This window comes from Simochromis diagramma, unplaced genomic scaffold (assembly GCF_900408965.1).
Source record: "Simochromis diagramma unplaced genomic scaffold, fSimDia1.1 OVJJ01000603.1, whole genome shotgun sequence".
In the NCBI taxonomy this organism is placed as follows: Eukaryota; Metazoa; Chordata; class Actinopteri; order Cichliformes; family Cichlidae; genus Simochromis; species Simochromis diagramma.
Genome location: NW_024387414.1, coordinates 4,632,539 through 4,651,627, shown reverse-complemented (window position 1 = coordinate 4,651,627; position 19,089 = coordinate 4,632,539). Strand labels below are relative to the sequence as shown.

The 19,089-nt window shown below is 42.0% G+C and overlaps 1 protein-coding gene across 2 annotated transcripts in view; it reads right to left on the bottom strand.

The window, feature by feature from the left end:
• The window catches only part of cdh8 (cadherin 8), a 99,465-nt gene extending 81,506 nt beyond the window's left edge, over nt 1-17,959 (bottom strand). Inside the window, exons 1-2 of one of the 2 annotated variants that reach the window (XM_040011245.1) lie at nt 16,966-17,959; nt 14,445-14,967 (exon numbers count right to left, since the gene is read on the bottom strand). In XM_040011245.1, the coding sequence (XP_039867179.1) occupies nt 14,445-14,702 (258 nt within the window). In that variant the 5' untranslated portion in view covers nt 14,703-14,967; nt 16,966-17,959. The remainder of the gene's footprint in view (nt 1-14,444; nt 14,968-16,965) is intronic. The other variant, XM_040011244.1, reaches the window with a different exon arrangement.
• Nucleotides 17,960-19,089: the final 1,130 nt, after the last annotated feature.

The following is a 19,089-nucleotide window of genomic DNA, read 5'->3' as shown; positions in this document are numbered from 1 at the left end:
GCAGAGGATGAGCTACCAGCAACTCCATTAGGCTTTCTCCTGATAGAGTAACACCATTTTAGCCCCCTGTTTACTTAATATGCAGGATCCGGCCCCCTCTATTTGTTTCTAATCAACTGATAAGATGGAAGGCCTTTTCTGCAGTCCCCGGAGGATGAAAACCAAACTCCTAATGGTCATTAGTAGCAATTATGTTCCGTAACTGGCACACCCCCTCTGCTTTTGCTGTGTTGGCTGCTTAGGCACATGTGGATCCGATGTGGACGCAGGGGACCCTGAATGCAGTTTTAGAGCAGGATACGCTCTGATACGCTGCGGCTGACCACAGCTTTTATTTGATGATGGATACGTTTAGTTTCCTGTCTGATTGGGATAAGTTGTTATTTGTGCTTACACATCTGCAGTATTGAGATAGTTTGTTAGTTAAAGCATTGTTACAATGTGTAAATTGCTACACGACCCAAAATACCCCCTAGTCTCCACTACTTTGAAAGCGTCATTAACACAGCACTCTGACTTTACTGTAATTGCAGCATTGTCAAAGGCATCTTGAGGACACCACATGAAGTCCAACCCGGCATGTAGCAGCACCCCACTCCCCCCCAATTAGCTAACTCAGCTCCTTTGCTACAGGATTCTGGAGACTTGTGATTTTTATGCAAAACCGCTAAGATCAAACGGCCTCTGCCCTAATCCCCTGGGTCGAACCTGGGGAGTGTGATCCTTATCGACAAATGCCGAGCCAGTGCAGACCAAGATCCCATTACATATTCACATAGACCTTTTTGACATGCATTTTCCCTACGCACCAGTGATGCAACAAAGACAGGAAACCCACTTCTATTTTTGCATTGTAAATGTTAGCACACATTTTGTGTTGATAAAACCTGATCCGAATCCTATCTTGATCCGATGTGGTATTTGTTGAAGCAATGCCGCACACTCACACATCTGCTCAGTTAAATCCCTCCATCCTATTTTCATCTGTGTGTTGGACTGGATATGATCCATTTATGAATCCCCAGAGATAATTTCTAAGAAGCTCCTGTAGATGAATAACTGGATAAGAAATGGGATATTATGGATATTATGGATATTATGACTATTGTTGAGCTACACTGACATATAAATAGAAGCGACATCACACACTTAAACCACAGAGCAGCAGCATGAGAACTGCTAGTGTACTATAGGATTCAGCTGTGCAAACAGGACAACAGAATACCCTGTCACACACTAAAACACACACATACACAGAGTGCTCAGCAGTGATGAGGAAGGCCATTGTCAGAAAACTAATAAAGAGGCAGTGTGTTGCTGCAGTGCGGTAATTACACATCCCAGGATATCAACACAGTATTTATAAAAACACTGGGCATCAACAAAGAAGAGAAGGTCATCAAGGCAGATATGGCATTAGCATTTTGACAGTATACACATTAAGTGTGTTCACACATGGACAGAAACGTGCTTGTGTGAGTGGGCATGCATTGGTACACGGGCACACCAAAAAGATAATGTCATGTTTTTCTTATCTGGCCACTCAACGAGACACATAGACAATGTGTGTTTGTGTTTGTGTTTGCATGTGCATCTGTGTTTATGTGTCTGCGTGTAACTGTGTGCAGAGAGTGACGCTGATAAACATGCCACATCTTGGCAAGTGGTGGTTCAAGCAGGCCCAGCTTCTGTAAACACTGAGAGGGCTGCACAGATTGAGATGGAGAGAAACGAGGACCTGTGTGACTGCTTCCATCCAGATGGAGGCTACAATGATTTTGGGGTTGGCCCAGGTCGTTTCCCCCAATGACAAACCATTCAAAGATCTGTGGAGGCATTAAAATATTGCTGCTTCACCACAGCTGTTCATTGTCTTCATCAGCTAACAGCAGCAATGCGGTTTCGTGACGTGAATAAAGCAGAGAAAGTAACATAAAAGGGCACTGTGCCATTTGGCAAAGGGTTCTTTTTCTTGGTGTCGAGGAGAGACATCTCAGGAGGGGGGTTCCCTCTAAGACACATCTCTTTGTTTTTGTTACCTTTAAAGCATCTTTGCACTTTCTAGTCTCACTCTTCAATACTTGCAAAGAATTTCCACAAAGCATACTATGTTATTGACGCTGCTACATTTTTTGGATGCATTTGGTTCAATGTATTACTCAAATACAATTATTAATGACAAATGTGAAAAAAGCTTCTCTACTTTTCTTTTCTTCTTTGTTTTCTTTTGTTGTAAATTATAATTTCCAAAATGTAATTCTAAAAGATAGCATCAGAAGTTGAATTGCTATGCATCTTTGACTTTGCTCCACTCACAGATGTATGTTGGGTGAACTGGAAATTCTAAATTGCCTGTAGGTGTGAATGTGTTATGTGTGTGAGAGAGTTTGTGTGTTCGACTGTGATGGATTGGCAACCTGTAATAGTGCCAAACTATCACCTCTTGCCCAATGCGTACTGGGGCAGGCTCCAAGCCCCATATGGCTCCAAGCTGTTTGTAAGACATATTGGTTCTGCATTGGTATACAATTACCAACATTTAAAGTGCCATATGTAAATAAGAACTCAGTATAAAATATTAAATTCCTTAATTTTACTTTTAGATATTTTAGATATAGCATGCTACAGTGGGGCAAAAAAGTATTTAGTCAGCCACTGATTGTGCAAGTTCCCCCACCTAAAATGATGACAGAGGTCAGTAATTTGCACCAGAGGTACACTTCAACTGTGAGAGACAGAATGTGAAAAAAAAAATCCATGAATCCACATGGTAGGATTTGTAAAGAATTTATTCGTAAATCAGGGTGGAAAATAAGTATTTGGTCAATAACAAAAATACAACTCAATACTTTGTAACATAACCTTTGTTGGCAATAACAGAGGTCAAACGTTTACTATAGGTCTTTACCAGGTTTGCACACACAGTAGCTGGTATTTTGGCCCATTCCTCCATGCAGATCTTCTCGAGAGCAGTGATGTTTTGGGGCTGTCGCCGAGCAACACGGACTTTCAACTCCCGCCACAGATTTTCTATGGGGTTGAGGTCTGGAGACTGGCTAGGCCACTCCAGGACTTTCAAATGCTTCTTACGGAGCCACTCCTTTGTTGCCCGGGCGGTGTGTTTTGGATCATTGTCATGTTGGAAGACCCAGCCTCGTTTCATCTTCAAAGTTCTCACTGATGGAAGGAGGTTTTGGCTCAAAATCTCACGATACATGGCCCCATTCATTCTGTCCTTAACACGGATCAGTCGTCCTGTCCCCTTGGCAGAAAAACAGCCCCATAGCATGATGTTTCCACCCCCATGCTTCACAGTAGGTATGGTGTTCTTGGGATGCAACTCAGTATTCTTCTTCCTCCAAACACGACGAGTTGAGTTTATACCAAAAAGTTCTACTTTGGTTTCATCTGACCACATGACATTCTCCCAATCCTCTGCTGAATCATCCATGTGCTCTCTGGCAAACTTCAGACGGGCCTGGACATGCACTGGCTTCGGCAGCGGAACACGTCTGGCACTGCGGGATTTGATTCCCTGCCGTTGTAGTGTGTTACTGATGGTGACCTTTGTTACTTTGGTCCCAGCTCTCTGCAGGTCATTCACCAGGTCCCCCCGTGTGGTTCTGGGATCTTTGCTCACCGTTCTCATGATCATTTTGACCCCACGGGATGAGATCTTGCGTGGAGCCCCAGATCGAGGGAGATTATCAGTGGTCTTGTATGTCTTCCATTTTCTGATGATTGCTCCCACAGTTGATTTTTTTCACACCAAGCTGCTTGCCTATTGTAGATTCACTCTTCCCAGTCTGGTGCAGGTCTACAATACTTTTCCTGGTGTCCTTCGAAAGCTCTTTGGTCTTGGCCATGGCGGAGTTTGGAGTCTGACTGTTTGAGGCTGTGGACAGGTGTCTTTTATACAGATGATGAGTTCAAACAGGTGCCATTCATACAGGTAACGAGTGGGGGACAGAAAAGCTTCTTACAGAAGACGTTACAGGTCTGTGAGAGCCAGAGATTTTCCTTGTTTGAGGTGACCAAATACTTATTTTCCACCCTGATTTACGAATAAATTCTTTACAAATCCTACCATGTGAATTCATGGATTTTTTTTTCACATTCTGTCTCTCACAGTTGAAGTGTACCTCTGGTGCAAATTACTGACCTCTGTCATCATTTTAAGTGGGGGAACTTCCACAATCGGTGGCTGACTAAATACTTTTTTGCCCCACTGTATATTTAGATAATATAGCATGCTTTTGTTGCCTACAGACAAACAAAGTCTCCAGAGTGCATACACTGTTGGTTGTGCTTTGTAATATTCAGTCATTTGATATGTACAAATTCTTTGTGGGTGACCAGTAAAGCTAATTTTGCTTCAGTTTCACTGACCACACAGTCTGCTAACCCTGCTAGTGGGCTGAAATTGTTACCAGTTCTCAGTCCCATCTGCTATTTGACATTTGAACACTTCATTTGTTCCTCTGTGTAAGGATTCAATTACAGGGTAACGTACAAATAAAAATAACTGCATCTATATAGGGCTTTATTGATTACTCAAATTGCTTTACACTACAAGCTACATTCATCTGTTCACACACACACGGACACACACACACAATAATTTTACTGTATACATGCAGCACTTTCCTTATCATGTATCTTGTCCGAGGACTCTGACATGCAGTCCACAGGAAGCAGAAATCAAAGCACCAACTTCTTTGATGCAGCCAGTACGACTGAGGTAACAGGACAAAAAATTAAAGACACCCCCTTTGCATAATGTGGGATAGACAATGCTGCTCTTACTTTGAGCTCATCACATGCTCACACTTGGGCATTAAATCAGAAGTTCCCTTTTAACATGCAGGGGTGACATTGTGAATATTTACCAAAACCATGATTTTTGTTCTCAAGTATCTCATGATGCCTAAATCTAATCAAGAAGTGAGTGAAACAATCAATCTTCTTGATGATATTACTGTAATGCTGAATGAGAAGGAACTATGGCTGAATTAACCTCTTAAGGTGCCCAAGGGCATAAAGATTCTTGTTGGCTTGTGCTGAAACTACTAATTATTTCACTTTATCTTTTTTCTTTGTTACCCAGAAACCAACCGGCACTCTTGATCTGACAAAGAAACAACTTGGTAAGTAATCCATCCACTTCAAGTAATTAAAAATGCCACAAATTGTGAACATTTGCCAGATTTCTTGAATATGTAAATTAGGCCATTTATTACTAATTTTACACAGTGAACAATGCATTTTTAAAAATGATTAATGTCATCATAGAAGTACAAGACGCATACAATGCATCAATAAAGAAATAATGTAACCTTGTGAGATGTTTTCTGTGTGTTAATTGCAGAAACAGGAAAAAAAATAAAGCAATTTGATTTGAAACATCATTAGGACAAATGAGTTCATTACTAAATAAAGTAAATAAGGTCTCTGAACAAGATTGCACAAGTGGTGCCGCGAGGTCTGTGATGATGTAATAGTTCATACTCTTCATCAAAGTTACAAATTTGTAACAAATTTGCAGTTAAAGAAATTACACAAACATAAATGAAGTAGACTAAACCCAGGGCTCTGGGTCTGGAGGCTGAGGGCAATAACCCAGTTGGTAGTCCAGCCTTCGGGGCAATATTAGATAACCGGCTTTTGAGAGCTTCTTGAGAGTCTTGTGTCAACATTCATGTAACACAACATTTTTCAATCACTAGCTTACCATAGAAAATAACTCTGGCTTTCAGATATCACTTAAGTGCTTGGGCTCTCAGTGCTGTTTCTACATTTATGTACAAAAATGGTTCCAACCTTTTTGTGTAAAACCCAAAAAAAACCCAACAAAATAAAAGTAAAGAATTCAAACATCAGTTTGTCTGTGAAATCATCCTTATTAGCTTTAACCAAAAGAAATACTCATGTTTATTCATGTATGACATCACCATTAAGCCATAAGTAATCAACCTCTGCAATGATACTACATTTAAACGCTTTGATAACTTAACTAAATGTTCACCCTCCTCCAACATTACACAAGTCCAGTCTTTCATCAAACTCATTTACGATGATGTTACACTAATTGGATGTTCTATTATTCATAATAGCAGCAGTTTTTCTTGGAACTTTGCATTTCATTAAACCACAATAGAGAAGACCACGCATTGGTGAAGATTTTTTAATATTTCATCAGATAGACCATTGGTGCATGTCCGCTCCACAAGCAGAACAACAAGCATTTACCGCTAGGATAAAGGCAATTAGCCAGACTTCAGTAACAGACGGCCTATAGCCCCTAAAAGCTTTTCACATGTTTCTGGCATCCTCTATTCGGTGTCCCTCAGCACATCATTTTGTTGCCATCGAGAGCAGAGAGCAGCTGAGAGAGGCAACGTAACATGCCGTGTCCCTCGTTGTGCATGCTCCACTAGTAGACACACATACACCAGGAATCTTTGAGAACACTTTCAACATCCTGCATGCTCGGCCCTGATTCCCATTAAGCATTCATGATTCATCTGGATTTTATATTATAACGTTTTGAATTTTTCATGCAGCCCCCCCCCCACACACACACACACACACTCCATCCCCCCTTCCTCTTCACATCCCACCCCCTTTTCTGATCTGACAGAAAAAAGAAGACTTAATCAAACATCGGAGGAGGGGGAACTATCCAAAGTGTCACTTTCACACACACAAAGACGCATGTGTTTCCATCATCGCCACCTGCTTCTTACATCCCAGATGCTTTTTTTCTTGAAGTTAGTTGATTTATAAGACACAGGCTAGCTGTATCACATGCACCTTGGAGACACAAACACTAGGAAGAAGGATTATTAAAGGGATACAGGTGTATTCACAGGTAGAATGCAAGTAAGGTTGGGTAGTAAAGTATGGCGGGTGTGTGGGTGCTGCCCTTTTACGTTCTCTGTCGCCTCCCTTGGCTATTATTTCAGCTATCTTTTTGTTCTTTCTGCAGAAAGGATCATTAAACCAAAATAATTCATTTGTGAGAAAGGTCAAAGCCACAGTCTGTTGGCACCCAGATACCCGAGTCAGGAGTGGTTGCATTAAGGCAGAAGCAAGCACAAAGGATGGCGCCGCCAATTCTCCTTATGTATGTGTGTGTGTTTTCTTTTATTGTCACATTCGTGATTGAGGTGAGCAACCCCGAGCCTTCAACTCAGCAGTAATGATAATCATCATCTTTAACACCCGTTATAGGTGAAGACACCAATCTTCAAGTAAATGTCACACCCACTGTTTACTAAGGCCACTTTGTTTTTATATTGCATGAGGCAGGTGAGGAGGGGGCTAGGGACTAGCTAGGGAAGAAATAGGAGGGAAGCCAAGGTGTGCCAGTAAGGAAGCAGAGGAAAAATGTTGAGGACTGTCATCTTTTAAGTGCCAGAAATAGGCACTCACCCTCCAACTGATCCAGAACTCCCTCCCCATTGTCTCTCCTGCTCCAGCCCACGTGTGCTCCCAGCTAACGGTGAAGCCAAATGCACAGCCAGTCACACAATAACAACATCCATTCTTAACAAGATTACTCCAGCAGTCCCAGTTTGGCTGATGGGACGTGCATGGGAGCAGAGGCGCAGGGATAAGCCGCCTGCAGCTGCCTGCAGCGTTTCACATACGCTGGGATCTGTCCATAGGAGAGGAGCTTCCTGGGGAGTTGAGCCAAACATCCAGCCCACAAGAGCACACTGGCACGGGAAGCAAGAATCTTTAGCTACTACTGCTGGTTCTGTGCCTTATGCCCACAAAAGACTATGGCAGAGGCAAGGGCCAATTAGCAGGTTTCAGATATTCATAATCTGTTCATCTGAAAAATCAGATTTGAATAATTGTAACCTCATTTACTGCTACTAATGCTTGGCCAGCGATTTGACTTGAAAACACAATCCATATTTATAAGCAGAATGTCCAATGTCATTCAGATAACTTGTTGCCTAATTTAGCTGCGCATAGTATTTTGCCTAAGAAATCAACAAACTTTTCAGCACAGACAAAACTCGAGTCTGTTAAATTTAACTCTTGATGAAAAAAAAAAAAGATGTAATCAAACAAAGCAAAATTGAGCCCATTTTTAAAAGAAACATGGCTAATTTAGACAAAACAATGCATCAGCCAAGCCTGTGAGGTGAACCGCTTTAATTCCTATAAATTAGTTAGAGCAAAGTTCAAGGCAGAGTGCCAGATGATTTAGCCCACTAAGCGCTCCACCTCCGCACAGCCAGCACAGGCCAAGCCCGGTGAGCCAGGGAGAGTGGGGGAAGCAGGAGGAGATGAGAGCTGAGGGGAGGGAAGGCAGTTAAGAGAGGGCTGGGGTAGTTAAGATTCGGACTTAATGAGAGGATAGTGTTTCTCTGGATTATAGCTGGAAGAGTTCGACACTGTTGACTGACAAACAGTGACATGGGAGCAAGCTAATCGCAGCAATGCAGTCCAAGGTGAAACCATAAAGGGACCATTTGTTATGAATTAGTACTGATGCAGAAGCTCGGAAAAGTGGCCCCCACATGAGCTACTCACTGTACAACATGGATTTAATCATGCTGAGCCACAGATGTGAGTGATAGCAGCAAGCTTGTTACTTTGCTCAGGGACTCTGAAGCCATGTGAATGGATGTGCTTTCCTGTTAAATTATTATTGCAGCTGATGCATGTACACAAGAGAGCTTCCAGGGATGGCGGACGAGGTGCATCCCCTATGATACACTGAACTGAAACATTATTTCAGCTCCCATAAGAAAATACACGAGGAGGAAATATAGTGTGTAATTGTATGTAAGCAGTGGCCGTATGTGAGAGGAGAAGCAGGAAATTGTGATCTGTGGAAGTCTGGTTGTGAGGTGTGTGTGAGTGTGTGCGTGTTTAAAAACACATAAAGGGGGAAATGAAATCAGTGATATTTTTAAATATGGCATATCATACTTATACTAAATGACATGCTGGTAAAAATAAAATTCTTGGCAATAACATTTAAGCTACAAGCACTGTCAGTACACTGGAAAGGTAATCAGGCCAGTGAGGATGAGATCACCTGGAAATTTGAAACACTGTAGATTTCAACCTGCAATTTCTGCTCAAAGCACATATCGTGCAGTTTAGAGAGAAATCTTTCAGAAATATGACCACAGTGAAAACCCAGCAAATGTTTGCTAAGATAGACCAGCTATAAAGCTTCGTGGACACACTGTATTTACTCTTGCACACATAACCCTAATGTCTAAATATACTCCATCCAAGCTGGTGTCCGCTCATCTCATTTTAGTCTGTCTCAACACTCCTGAATGGACTGGAGTACAACACACGCATGCACATACACATATGCAGCTTGTTAATGGGAACCAGGATGACAATACAAAGCCATAGACAACCTGTCAAGCTCTTCGAGGGCAACACTAATGTGATCCCACAGCTCTATCAGAGCCATCACTGGGCCCAGTATTTTATTACAGACTGGGAGGGACAGACAGAGAGAGAGATTGGAAAAAGGAAGGGGGGGTGTGACCATGGCCCATTGATATAATGGCCCTGCTGGCATTAGTGATGTACTGTACAGGTGAGGCTCACAGGGAAAGAGGAGAGTGTGGTAACAGGGCAGGGGAAGGTGCAGGAAGTAGTGGACAGGGATATGTTAGAGTGTTTTTAATGTTTGTTTGTTTGTTTGTTTTTTTAAGAGAATGGGGGGGTTGCTTTTTTTCTCTAAACTGCAAATGAAGAGGGAATGGAGATCTAAGAGCTGGAAGACAGAGGAGCTGTAGCTCAATATGGATCTGTGTGGTGCTGCCTGAAGAGAGATTACAGAGCTGTATTCCAGGAGCTGTTGTGGGTGTGAGAAACCAAATGGAATGGAAAGAAGTCCAACAAACATTGATGGGCTTTCCTTTTCTGGATTTGATGACAGCTTTTTTTATTCAACCCTCTCACTATGGCACTGGAACCTGTGTCTAATTTGGGCTATATTTCAGAATTAATTATATCTGAGCCAATGCTTATAATTTATGTGTCATAATGGCTATCAATCACTGGCAATAAATCGGCTAATATTCTCATTAACTCCCACTCCTCATCCATCAATCAAGGACATAGCCAGATATCCGTTCAACAGTTGGAGCCAGAGTAAATTCAGATAAAGGTGGGCGATCCTCATTAACGTCAGGCCAAATCGGCACTACTGAGTCAAGGAGCAAGCTCAACCTTTGATCTGCTCGAGCGGCAACAGTGGCGCCTTTAGCGGGACCAGGGAGTCTGAGGCTTCTCTGGCAGCTGTATTCAGGACTCAATCTCGCCTTAGCTTTGCCTCACTGCTTCACATCGCCAAAGCCAAACACTCTGAGAAATTTTAACAATGTCATTGTACCACACCCCATCAGCCCCAGAGGCAAGCTTACTTGGGCTCAAGAGCCACTCTCTCCATAATCACCCCTTCACAGAGAGAAAGAAGGAGAAAGAGGTGGAGGTAGAAGTGGGGAACAGAGACTGAGAGAGGCAATCCAGCTGAGCAAAAGTAGCTTGCATCAGTATTTATAGAGTGATATCCCACATCTTGTACTAGCAGTCCAAAGCACAGAAAGTAACAAAAAGATCTGAACCGAATTCGAAAAACTGTGCTAGCTAATCGTAATCTATTCAGGTCCAGACTGAGACAGTAAACAGACTGAAAAAAATAACATTCTCTTCTGATATCATGTGAAGTGATGGGAATTTTACCTTTTCAAATACAAAATTCAATAAATAAATAAACACATACTAGGGACACATTTTTTCCAAGGAACACGCGGATGGGTTCAAGCTGTGATCTTTCAGTTTCACCTGAACGTACATCTGAAGGGGAAAACAAGAACGGAAGATTGAACCATTTCACACAAGTCGGTACAAGAAAAAAGGTCTTCAATTTTAGGGGGGAACAGAGCTACAGAATATCACCTTTGCTTCCAGCAAAACACCCAGCAGACTTATATTACACCACCGATCTGATAGTGCTCTGGCTCTTCTCGTTGGGAGTTCTGTCAAACAGCTTGTTTGGAAGAATAAAGCTTGCATTTTCTTCCCCAAGAACCTATGTGAAGAAAGACAAAGCATTTTCTTTTCTTCTTTTTTTTTGTAGAGATTCATCTGTTGTCTTTGCTGAATCGGTAATCAAAGCCAGATTTTTCTTTCTGCATCACTGTCACTCTTTGCAATCTTATAGTTTCACCTGAATTGATGAATATTAATGGTCCATTATTCTCTTTGTGAAAAAAACACAAAAAGCATTCAGTCCTGTGGTGAATAAAAGTGCTAGACAATAGGATGAGGGATCACTCAGTTTAACACATTTTGAGTACAACTCAACCCTGGAATCCATCATTAGCAATACTACACCATATGCTAAATGATTGCCTGGAAGTAAAGCTAAGAGTTAAATCTGAGACTGTGAGATTTTCCTTCATAAACTGCCATCAATCTGCCTTGCACTACAAAGAAAACACATTCTGATATCTCTTTGGTGCAAACACAGCAATTTGTTCAGTGTTTGTCTTCTGTTCTAAGGCAATGTTTTGCCTTTAATGGCCTGGTGTAATTGAGTTTCTTTGTTGTATGTTTGAATAATTGAAATTGCTCTGATTAAAGATGCAAAATGGTTGGTAAACATGGCTAATGCCTTGCCAGGCATTGTACAGAAACACAGAAAAAAAAAGTCCTAAATTCGACTACAAAACTCTTTTTTATACTAAAATAAAAGCTATTTTTCACCATTGTGATAATGCAATGGTAAATCGAGAGCTGCTTTGCCCAAAATTACCCTCTGCCTGGTTTCCAGTGGTCTCCATAAGAGTCTTTACTCGCTCAAGTGGTATTGGCATCTCCCACTCATTGTCATCGATGACCAAACATGTGTCCATATGAACTAGCTCTCGGTTCTTAATGATGGGATATTTCTGAACCATCCTAGCTGAAGATGAGTAATCCTAAAATCCCTTCCAACGCTGTTCGTTTTAAGCTACAGCAACAAGATTTCACAGCTGTCTCCCCGACTTCACTTTAACAGGTACTGCATGTCTGCCTCCGCGACACAAGCAGGACTGACGGGGGTTGACGAGCACGCCGCTCAGTGAATCACAATGTCGAGAAACGATGCGCTGAAGAAGAACACCAAAAGGGAAGGGGGCTGTCACGCCTTATGGCCGTTCTTCTCACTCTTCCACACCTCCCTGTCCTCCCCCTCCTTTCCTGCATTTATGCTAATAGTCTCTGCTGGGAGAGAGCACCGTGGCTGACACACAGTTAAAAAATCAATGGCACAATTTCTCTCAAATACAATCTCTTACTCTTGTTACCAGTATTTGTATAGTCATCAGAGTGCACCAGCAAAAAAAAAAAAAAAAAAAAAAAAAAAGCTATAGGATGGAAAGAGTCCAGTATTGGCCTGGACTCCCTGTCAACCATCCCACAACTGCAGACACAGGCGGCCTCACACAGCAGAGAAAATTGTGCAAAATACACAGAGAGCTTTGTGACCCATTTGAATCACACCTCCCACCCATTTGATTCATTTTTTAATTAAGCACGAGAAACACTGGGAAAGGGGAAGAAAAGAAGACAGAAAGGAAGAGAGATTTATAGTCTTAAAGGGATGCAGTGCCATCTTGGTCTAACACAGGACTTATCTTAGCTCTGCCAGGCATACTCATGAGCACTTAACCTTGCAGTGAACGCTACCCATCATCATCGCTTTACAAAAAAAAAGGCTAGCTGCCTTTTTCTCTGCCCAGAGCTGCCCCCCAACCCTACCCCAATCCTTGCACTGTCCTTCAACAGGAAGATGCTTATATCTATGACTAACCTATCCTACAGTCAACTTTGCAAAGCATTAACTGAGGCCTTGAGAGAACACATCCTTCATGACCGAGAACATAACTTGATTTTGTGCCACCAATTCTCTGCTGACAATGTGCAGAACATTTGACACTCTGGCCAGGGGCACACAGCACAGTATTCAAAGCAAAAGCGTGTGTAAGCTTGGAACTGAAATCACAACCGTGTTATCCACATATTTATCTTTATTAAAGGGTGCTGACTTTATTCTGTTTTTAGAAACTTTTTTTTATGTGGATAAATATCTGTGGATATATAACTGTCTGGGTGATGATGTGTGAAATGTTCAATTGCAGCTGTGAGCTACTGAACATCTAGCCTGTGAAATCCAGGCTCAAGAATGGAAAATGTGAATCCGGTTACTGTTTGTTTGTTTCAGAATTCTGATGAGCAGCCATTGTTAAATTCAGCAGTGGCTGCCTAATTGATACAGTTGAAAGATTAATGCATCACTTAACAGCATTTTTGTGTTAGCATGGTATTTAGAAAACACAGGTGCAAATCCCACATGGTGGTAAATGTTTAATTGATGCAGCCATATGACTACGCTCAGCATAAACGAAGAACAAAAAAAGACGGAAAGTGAGAATAAAATGATGCACTTGCCTTGTTTTTTTGTTTTGTTTTGTTTTTTTTAAACAAAAAAAATAGAAACAACTTTTTTGCATCAGTCCAGCCATCAGTTATAACAGAGGGAGTGAAAAAAAGAATTAAACTCACTGCAACGGCAAAAAGTCAAACAAAAAAGACATACTAACCAATTATCAAATATTAGCTGTGATAAACTGTTTGCAAAAACTACGACTGAACAAGATCAAATATTATGCTTGATGGCCTGAATCCCTGCCCATGCCAGAGTGGCTGGGTGATATTCTGAGGGAGGGATGTGAGCGTGGCTGCCAGCCTTACTCTCCCCAGGTGAATCCCAGCAATGAGCTGTGAACAAGCTGCTTTGGCTGGGCTGGCCAGCAGCCTTCCCCTCCCCTGAAACCTGCCTGACACTTCCACACAGGCCAGGGAGCAGGTGGCCTTTAGCTGCAGGATTAGCCTGCAATTCTGTCCATTACACAGCCGCAATGGAAAATGTAACCAGTGCTAAAATAGACCTATTATTTCAAAGGATTTTATCGATGCTATAAACTGTGTCTAAAGAATGCATTTACATGACAAAATAGAATACTAGCATTTTAAAAAGAAAAAAAATCAGGGACTGCAGCCTCATCATGTACCTTTACTTTTTGCAAAAAAAGTAAAAGTTAAGAACTAACAGTTGTGTTTGTTTCTCTGTTTCTGACTAACTTGGATTGCAAGAACATCCAAATGTAAAAGCAAGAAATGTGCCACCATTATTTGATGGGAGCTTAATTATTTCCATAAGCATTTTCTGACCCTCTCTCGCTGCCTTCCGCTCTCGTCCCCATATCTCTGTTTCCCCTTGACAACCACAACCCTCCCACTGCCCATGGGAAGAACAAAAAAATGGAGGGAGCATTCAAATGGCCGAATTAATGTTTCCACACGATAAGCGAGCTTAATATAATGCTGACAATCACAGCACTCACCCTGCCAACTAGAATTGGATCTGGTCCAGAAAATTCCTCCAGCACAAACATTTGATTCCAAACCCATCCTCTCTTGGCGCGGCTTAGTAATCTTTGTCCTTCGCCAACACCGCTCGCCACCACTGCGGACCCACCAGTTTGTGTACTTTTGGACTGGCCTATGATAGGAGTCATAGACACGGACAGAACACAAGTAATCCACACCAGCAGCAAGGACAGCCACAGATCCATGAGCATCTCCTCAGACCGCTTTGGCATCCTGTCGCTGTGTGTTTTGTTTGTTTGTTTGTTTGTTTGTTTTACGGGATTCTTCTCTCCGCGTTGTTTGCCCCCTCCTCTCTTCAGATCAACCGCTCCTTCTTAGATAACAAGAAAAGGTTACTTGTGTCCTCCTTTAACAGCAGTGCTTGCATTCATGGTGTGGTAAAGGTCACTTGCACACCTTGGCATACCTCCATAGCATTTGGTGAGGGGGTAACTCTCTTAGCACAGCATCCATTTGGCATTATTCCGAGGGGGGGACCTGCAACGAAGAAATCACAGTTTGTTAGTTGTCTCTTGGTTTTGTGGGGAGCTGTCAGAAGATGATGAAGACAGAGAGAGGCAGAAAAAAACAAAACAAAAGCAAACTAAAAAACAGAGTCAAATTAACATTTGAAGAAATCAGATGACACAGATAGCATGAGAGGCAAGAAAAAATGTTTCTAGAGTAGCAAAATGATACAACAAAGATGTTTTTAATAAGAAAATAAATTCTCATTGTAGGATAAGAAGTCTGGATGTCACTTCATCTTTACAAATGATCTATCTGTAGCAGCCTGACCCTTTGCTCCAATCTTGTTTTCATATTATTCTGCTACAACAGAACAAATGGCTATGTCTCCACTCTGAGGCTATTCATCCTGAAATATCAGATTGCTTTGCTTTAATCTGTTGTTCTGGGGATTATCCTGATAGATTTTGAGAAATTACACGTTCCTTGTGATTAATGTTTTGACAATACATTTCGGGTTAGGCATTGTTAAAGCCTGCGGTCATATTCCTTAGATATTGGTGCGTGCATGCATGCAATAGCACCAGGTTTAAATAGAGAAGCTGGCAGCAGGTGAGCCATGTCAACAGCACTGCAGCTCACTGATATCCAAGTAATCCAGGTGAAATAATTGCTGTGGTATTTAAAGCCATGTTTACTCACTGAAACAAATGTGTAATATTACACTTGAACTGCTGTTTTCTGATAAGCGTGAACATAAAGTTGTTTCCGTAAACACAGAAACACAAACACACAAAATTGGATACAACAGACTGATGTTACAGGAACACATAATAGAAGAAGTGAGTAAATTAATGTAAATTTTGCCCTTCAATCAAGAACAGTTTCGGCTCTTTAAATGCTTCGCTCAGTCTGACGGGCAGTGTTCAGCTGAATGCAAAATCAGAGGGTAAAACAGGCACAGGTACAAAGGGTTGGCTTTGAGTTGTCCTCAGCTAAAACTGATGGAGGTGGAGATGCTACCGGAGCACAGAACGGCTTACTTTCAGCGCGGTTTAATCTTAGTTTTGGTAACTTTTACTATGCACCGAATCTCACTGTGGTCATATGCTGTGTGATTACAGCGTCGCATTCCGAAGGACAGTAACGATGAATTCCACCTGAAGCTGCACTATAACAAAGTGTGAAGAGATCCGAATTACTGTGACACCGACCCGGAGACTAAGAGATCCAGGACCAGGTTAAGAAAAAAAAAGACTAAAGAAGAAGAAGAAGAAAAACGGAATTGCATACAGATGAGAGAGTAAGTGAAACTGGTAAAATGCCAAATCGTAGCCAACTTAAAAATCTTCTCTCCGAGTCAGTCACATTAAATCACTGACATAATTTCTTCGGCATTTTAAGTCTCTGTGGTGCGTGACAGAGCAAGCGATTTCAGCACCACGAAGACAGAACAGCTCCCCGCCAGAAAGCAGCCGGTCCAGACAGCTCAGCCGCGAACAGAGCGGCGAAGAAGAAGAAGAGCTGTCCAAGGTAGGAAATTCCCACATAGGGAGATTTTAATTGCTAGTCAACGAGCAAAATGAAAGGATAAACCCCCAAAGTTTGAGCTTACTACTCGCCTTTCATGGCTTTAAAATAGTCTGAGGCAGTATCCCGATTACCCAAATTTGCTCTCTATCTGAAGTTTTACCCTTTGAGGAGACAGTCACTCCGTGTCATCGCATTAAACGTGCATAAGAATTCAAAAAAACAAAACCAAAAAAGCATTCAGACATACACGACCGGCTTATACTGGTGACGGAAGCATGAATTACAAAAGAGGTAGCCTAAGTTGCTGAGCTCTCTGTAGACTTGCTCTGTCGCTCCGAGTCACCTCGCTCCTGTAAACGAGCCCGGCAAAATGCGCTGAAGCCACGCGTTGGAGAAAGGGGTTATAAGAAGTCCTGTTCAACCTCTCCACAAAACACCAATTTACCTCAATAATACCTGTTAGGTTTATGTATTATGGTGGTGGGCTGCACTTACTAGTGAGACTTGCATCCTTTTCCAGTGCTGCATTATTTCTCCCCTTAAAACGCCAGAAACTCCAATGCGTTTCATTCGAGGCGGTGGATAAATAAGCAAAAGCCGGAGAGTCAAACGGCTAGAAATCCTTCCCGCAGTTTGTCAGTGCGGAGTGACAGTGTTGGTGTTGTAGTTAAGAGCTCCTACAGGCTTGCTGGCCGACTGGAAAAGTGAGGAAGAGATGGAGGAGAGATGCACGGTGGCGAAGAGAGCCTCCCCTCCACTGCGCTCATTGGGTTGATGAGGAGTCGGGTCAACAGGCGCACAAATGAATGCATGCCGCTCTGCCCAGGCACGGACGCGCAAAGGTTATCGTCTCACATTGCCGGCTGCAGCTGTAGGTATTATCTAGATGTGTGCAGGTAAAACGGTTCTTATCGCAGTGTGTGTGTTTTCTCTACTCTCTCTTTTTTTTTCTTTTAGTAAGTGACGCATGTGTTGGCCTTCGGTTCTCCGGGTTAATAATGAAATTAAATAGGCCAAACGACCGGTGAAACGAAGCCGAGTTGCTCATTTACAATGCCATTTGATATGGTTAAACAATAAACAGATGGACACACACACTGCGGGGCTACCATGGAAAGCAATGGTAAGCAAAGAACACAGAATACAATGGTCACATTTATTTACATTTTTCGAAACGAAAGTTGGTGTAAAAAAAAAAAAAGAAAGGAAACGAAAAGCATAAAAAAGGGCGTAAATCCCAGAGTTTTAGAAAACAAGGAGAAAGGAAAAGGTTAAACAGGTCTTCATTAAGACTGTTAGTGAAAAGGTCACGCTCATCATTGCATGCCTGAATGTGCGTGTGTGTGAGTGCAGAAAAGTGCATGAGTGACAACAGAGGCCCGTGCTGCTGTCCACATAGAGAGCCCTCTAGTGTTTGTATAGCTACTTAGCAGCAGTCACGGGGGGTGGGGGGGCTTCATTAGCGCAGCGGGAAAGGAATGTCAGTATACTGTCGTTCTTGCTGTCTTTTTCCCCGAATCTCTTTGTGAAACGCACTCCCTTCCACTGAGCACCGAGCACTTATTTGCCTTCTCTTTGTTGCAATGATAAGTCACGTTCCCATCACTTCAACACAAGAAGTTGTTACACCTTACTACCTTAACACACGAGAGTTGTTCCTCTTAGGTTTTTCCTGGTGGAGCCCTATTGACCCAAGTGCCAGACATCCCAATTAGCAACGACATCAAGTCTACCATTATATATTTTTTGTACCATTTAATTTTCCTCCCACTCGTGCTTTGATGTTGCAGCTGCATTTCAGATGGGAATTCTCCAATCATCTTTTTTAAAAGCTCCTACTGCATAATGCATAAGGCTGTAAATCTTGAGCTATGTTACTCTTTCTCGATATGAATGAAGATTTCACCGACTGACACTTGAAGCGTAGCAGATATGTGTGGACAGAGATAAATGTATAAGAATGACTGCTTGGGAGGGGCTGTGCATTTAAAAAACAGAAAAATACTCCAAACTTTAAAGTAAATAAAACCGCCAAAAGGCATATTACAGTAGCTGAAGCTAATATTTCTTAGATGCAGTCTAATCTTCCTCTCTCTGTCACACACGCACACACACACACACACAAACACTGCCTAACACAAGATGTCAAACTTCAAAGCGCAAGCCCTAATTCATGTTTAATACAAGAATATACACTTTCATAAAACTTGCATTGTCGTTATTCATTGCACGTTCTTTCAAAGGTAGGGTAACAGCTCCACTGACATCAGGTGAATCTGAAACGAACTAATCATTCAAAAATCTCCTTCTGTGAGCAGCGTTTTGTGCAAATTAGAAGGTTTCAACTTTAAATTAGTGATTAATTCCACTGACATGGCCCCTGCCAGTGATCAAAATATCAGATGGCTTTGAAAAAGGCAAAGTAAGTGAAGGGGAAATGGTCTTTGGAACCCAAGCATCCTCAATCGATCATTAGTTACTGCTTTGTCAGTACTATTAATCACAGAGCTGTTGCAGCGTGTGCCACATTTCCACGTCTCAGACTCCACATAACAAGTCATCACCACAGGGATTGTTAGCATATATAAAGTTTGTTGTTTGTTTTCTTCTGCTATTTCT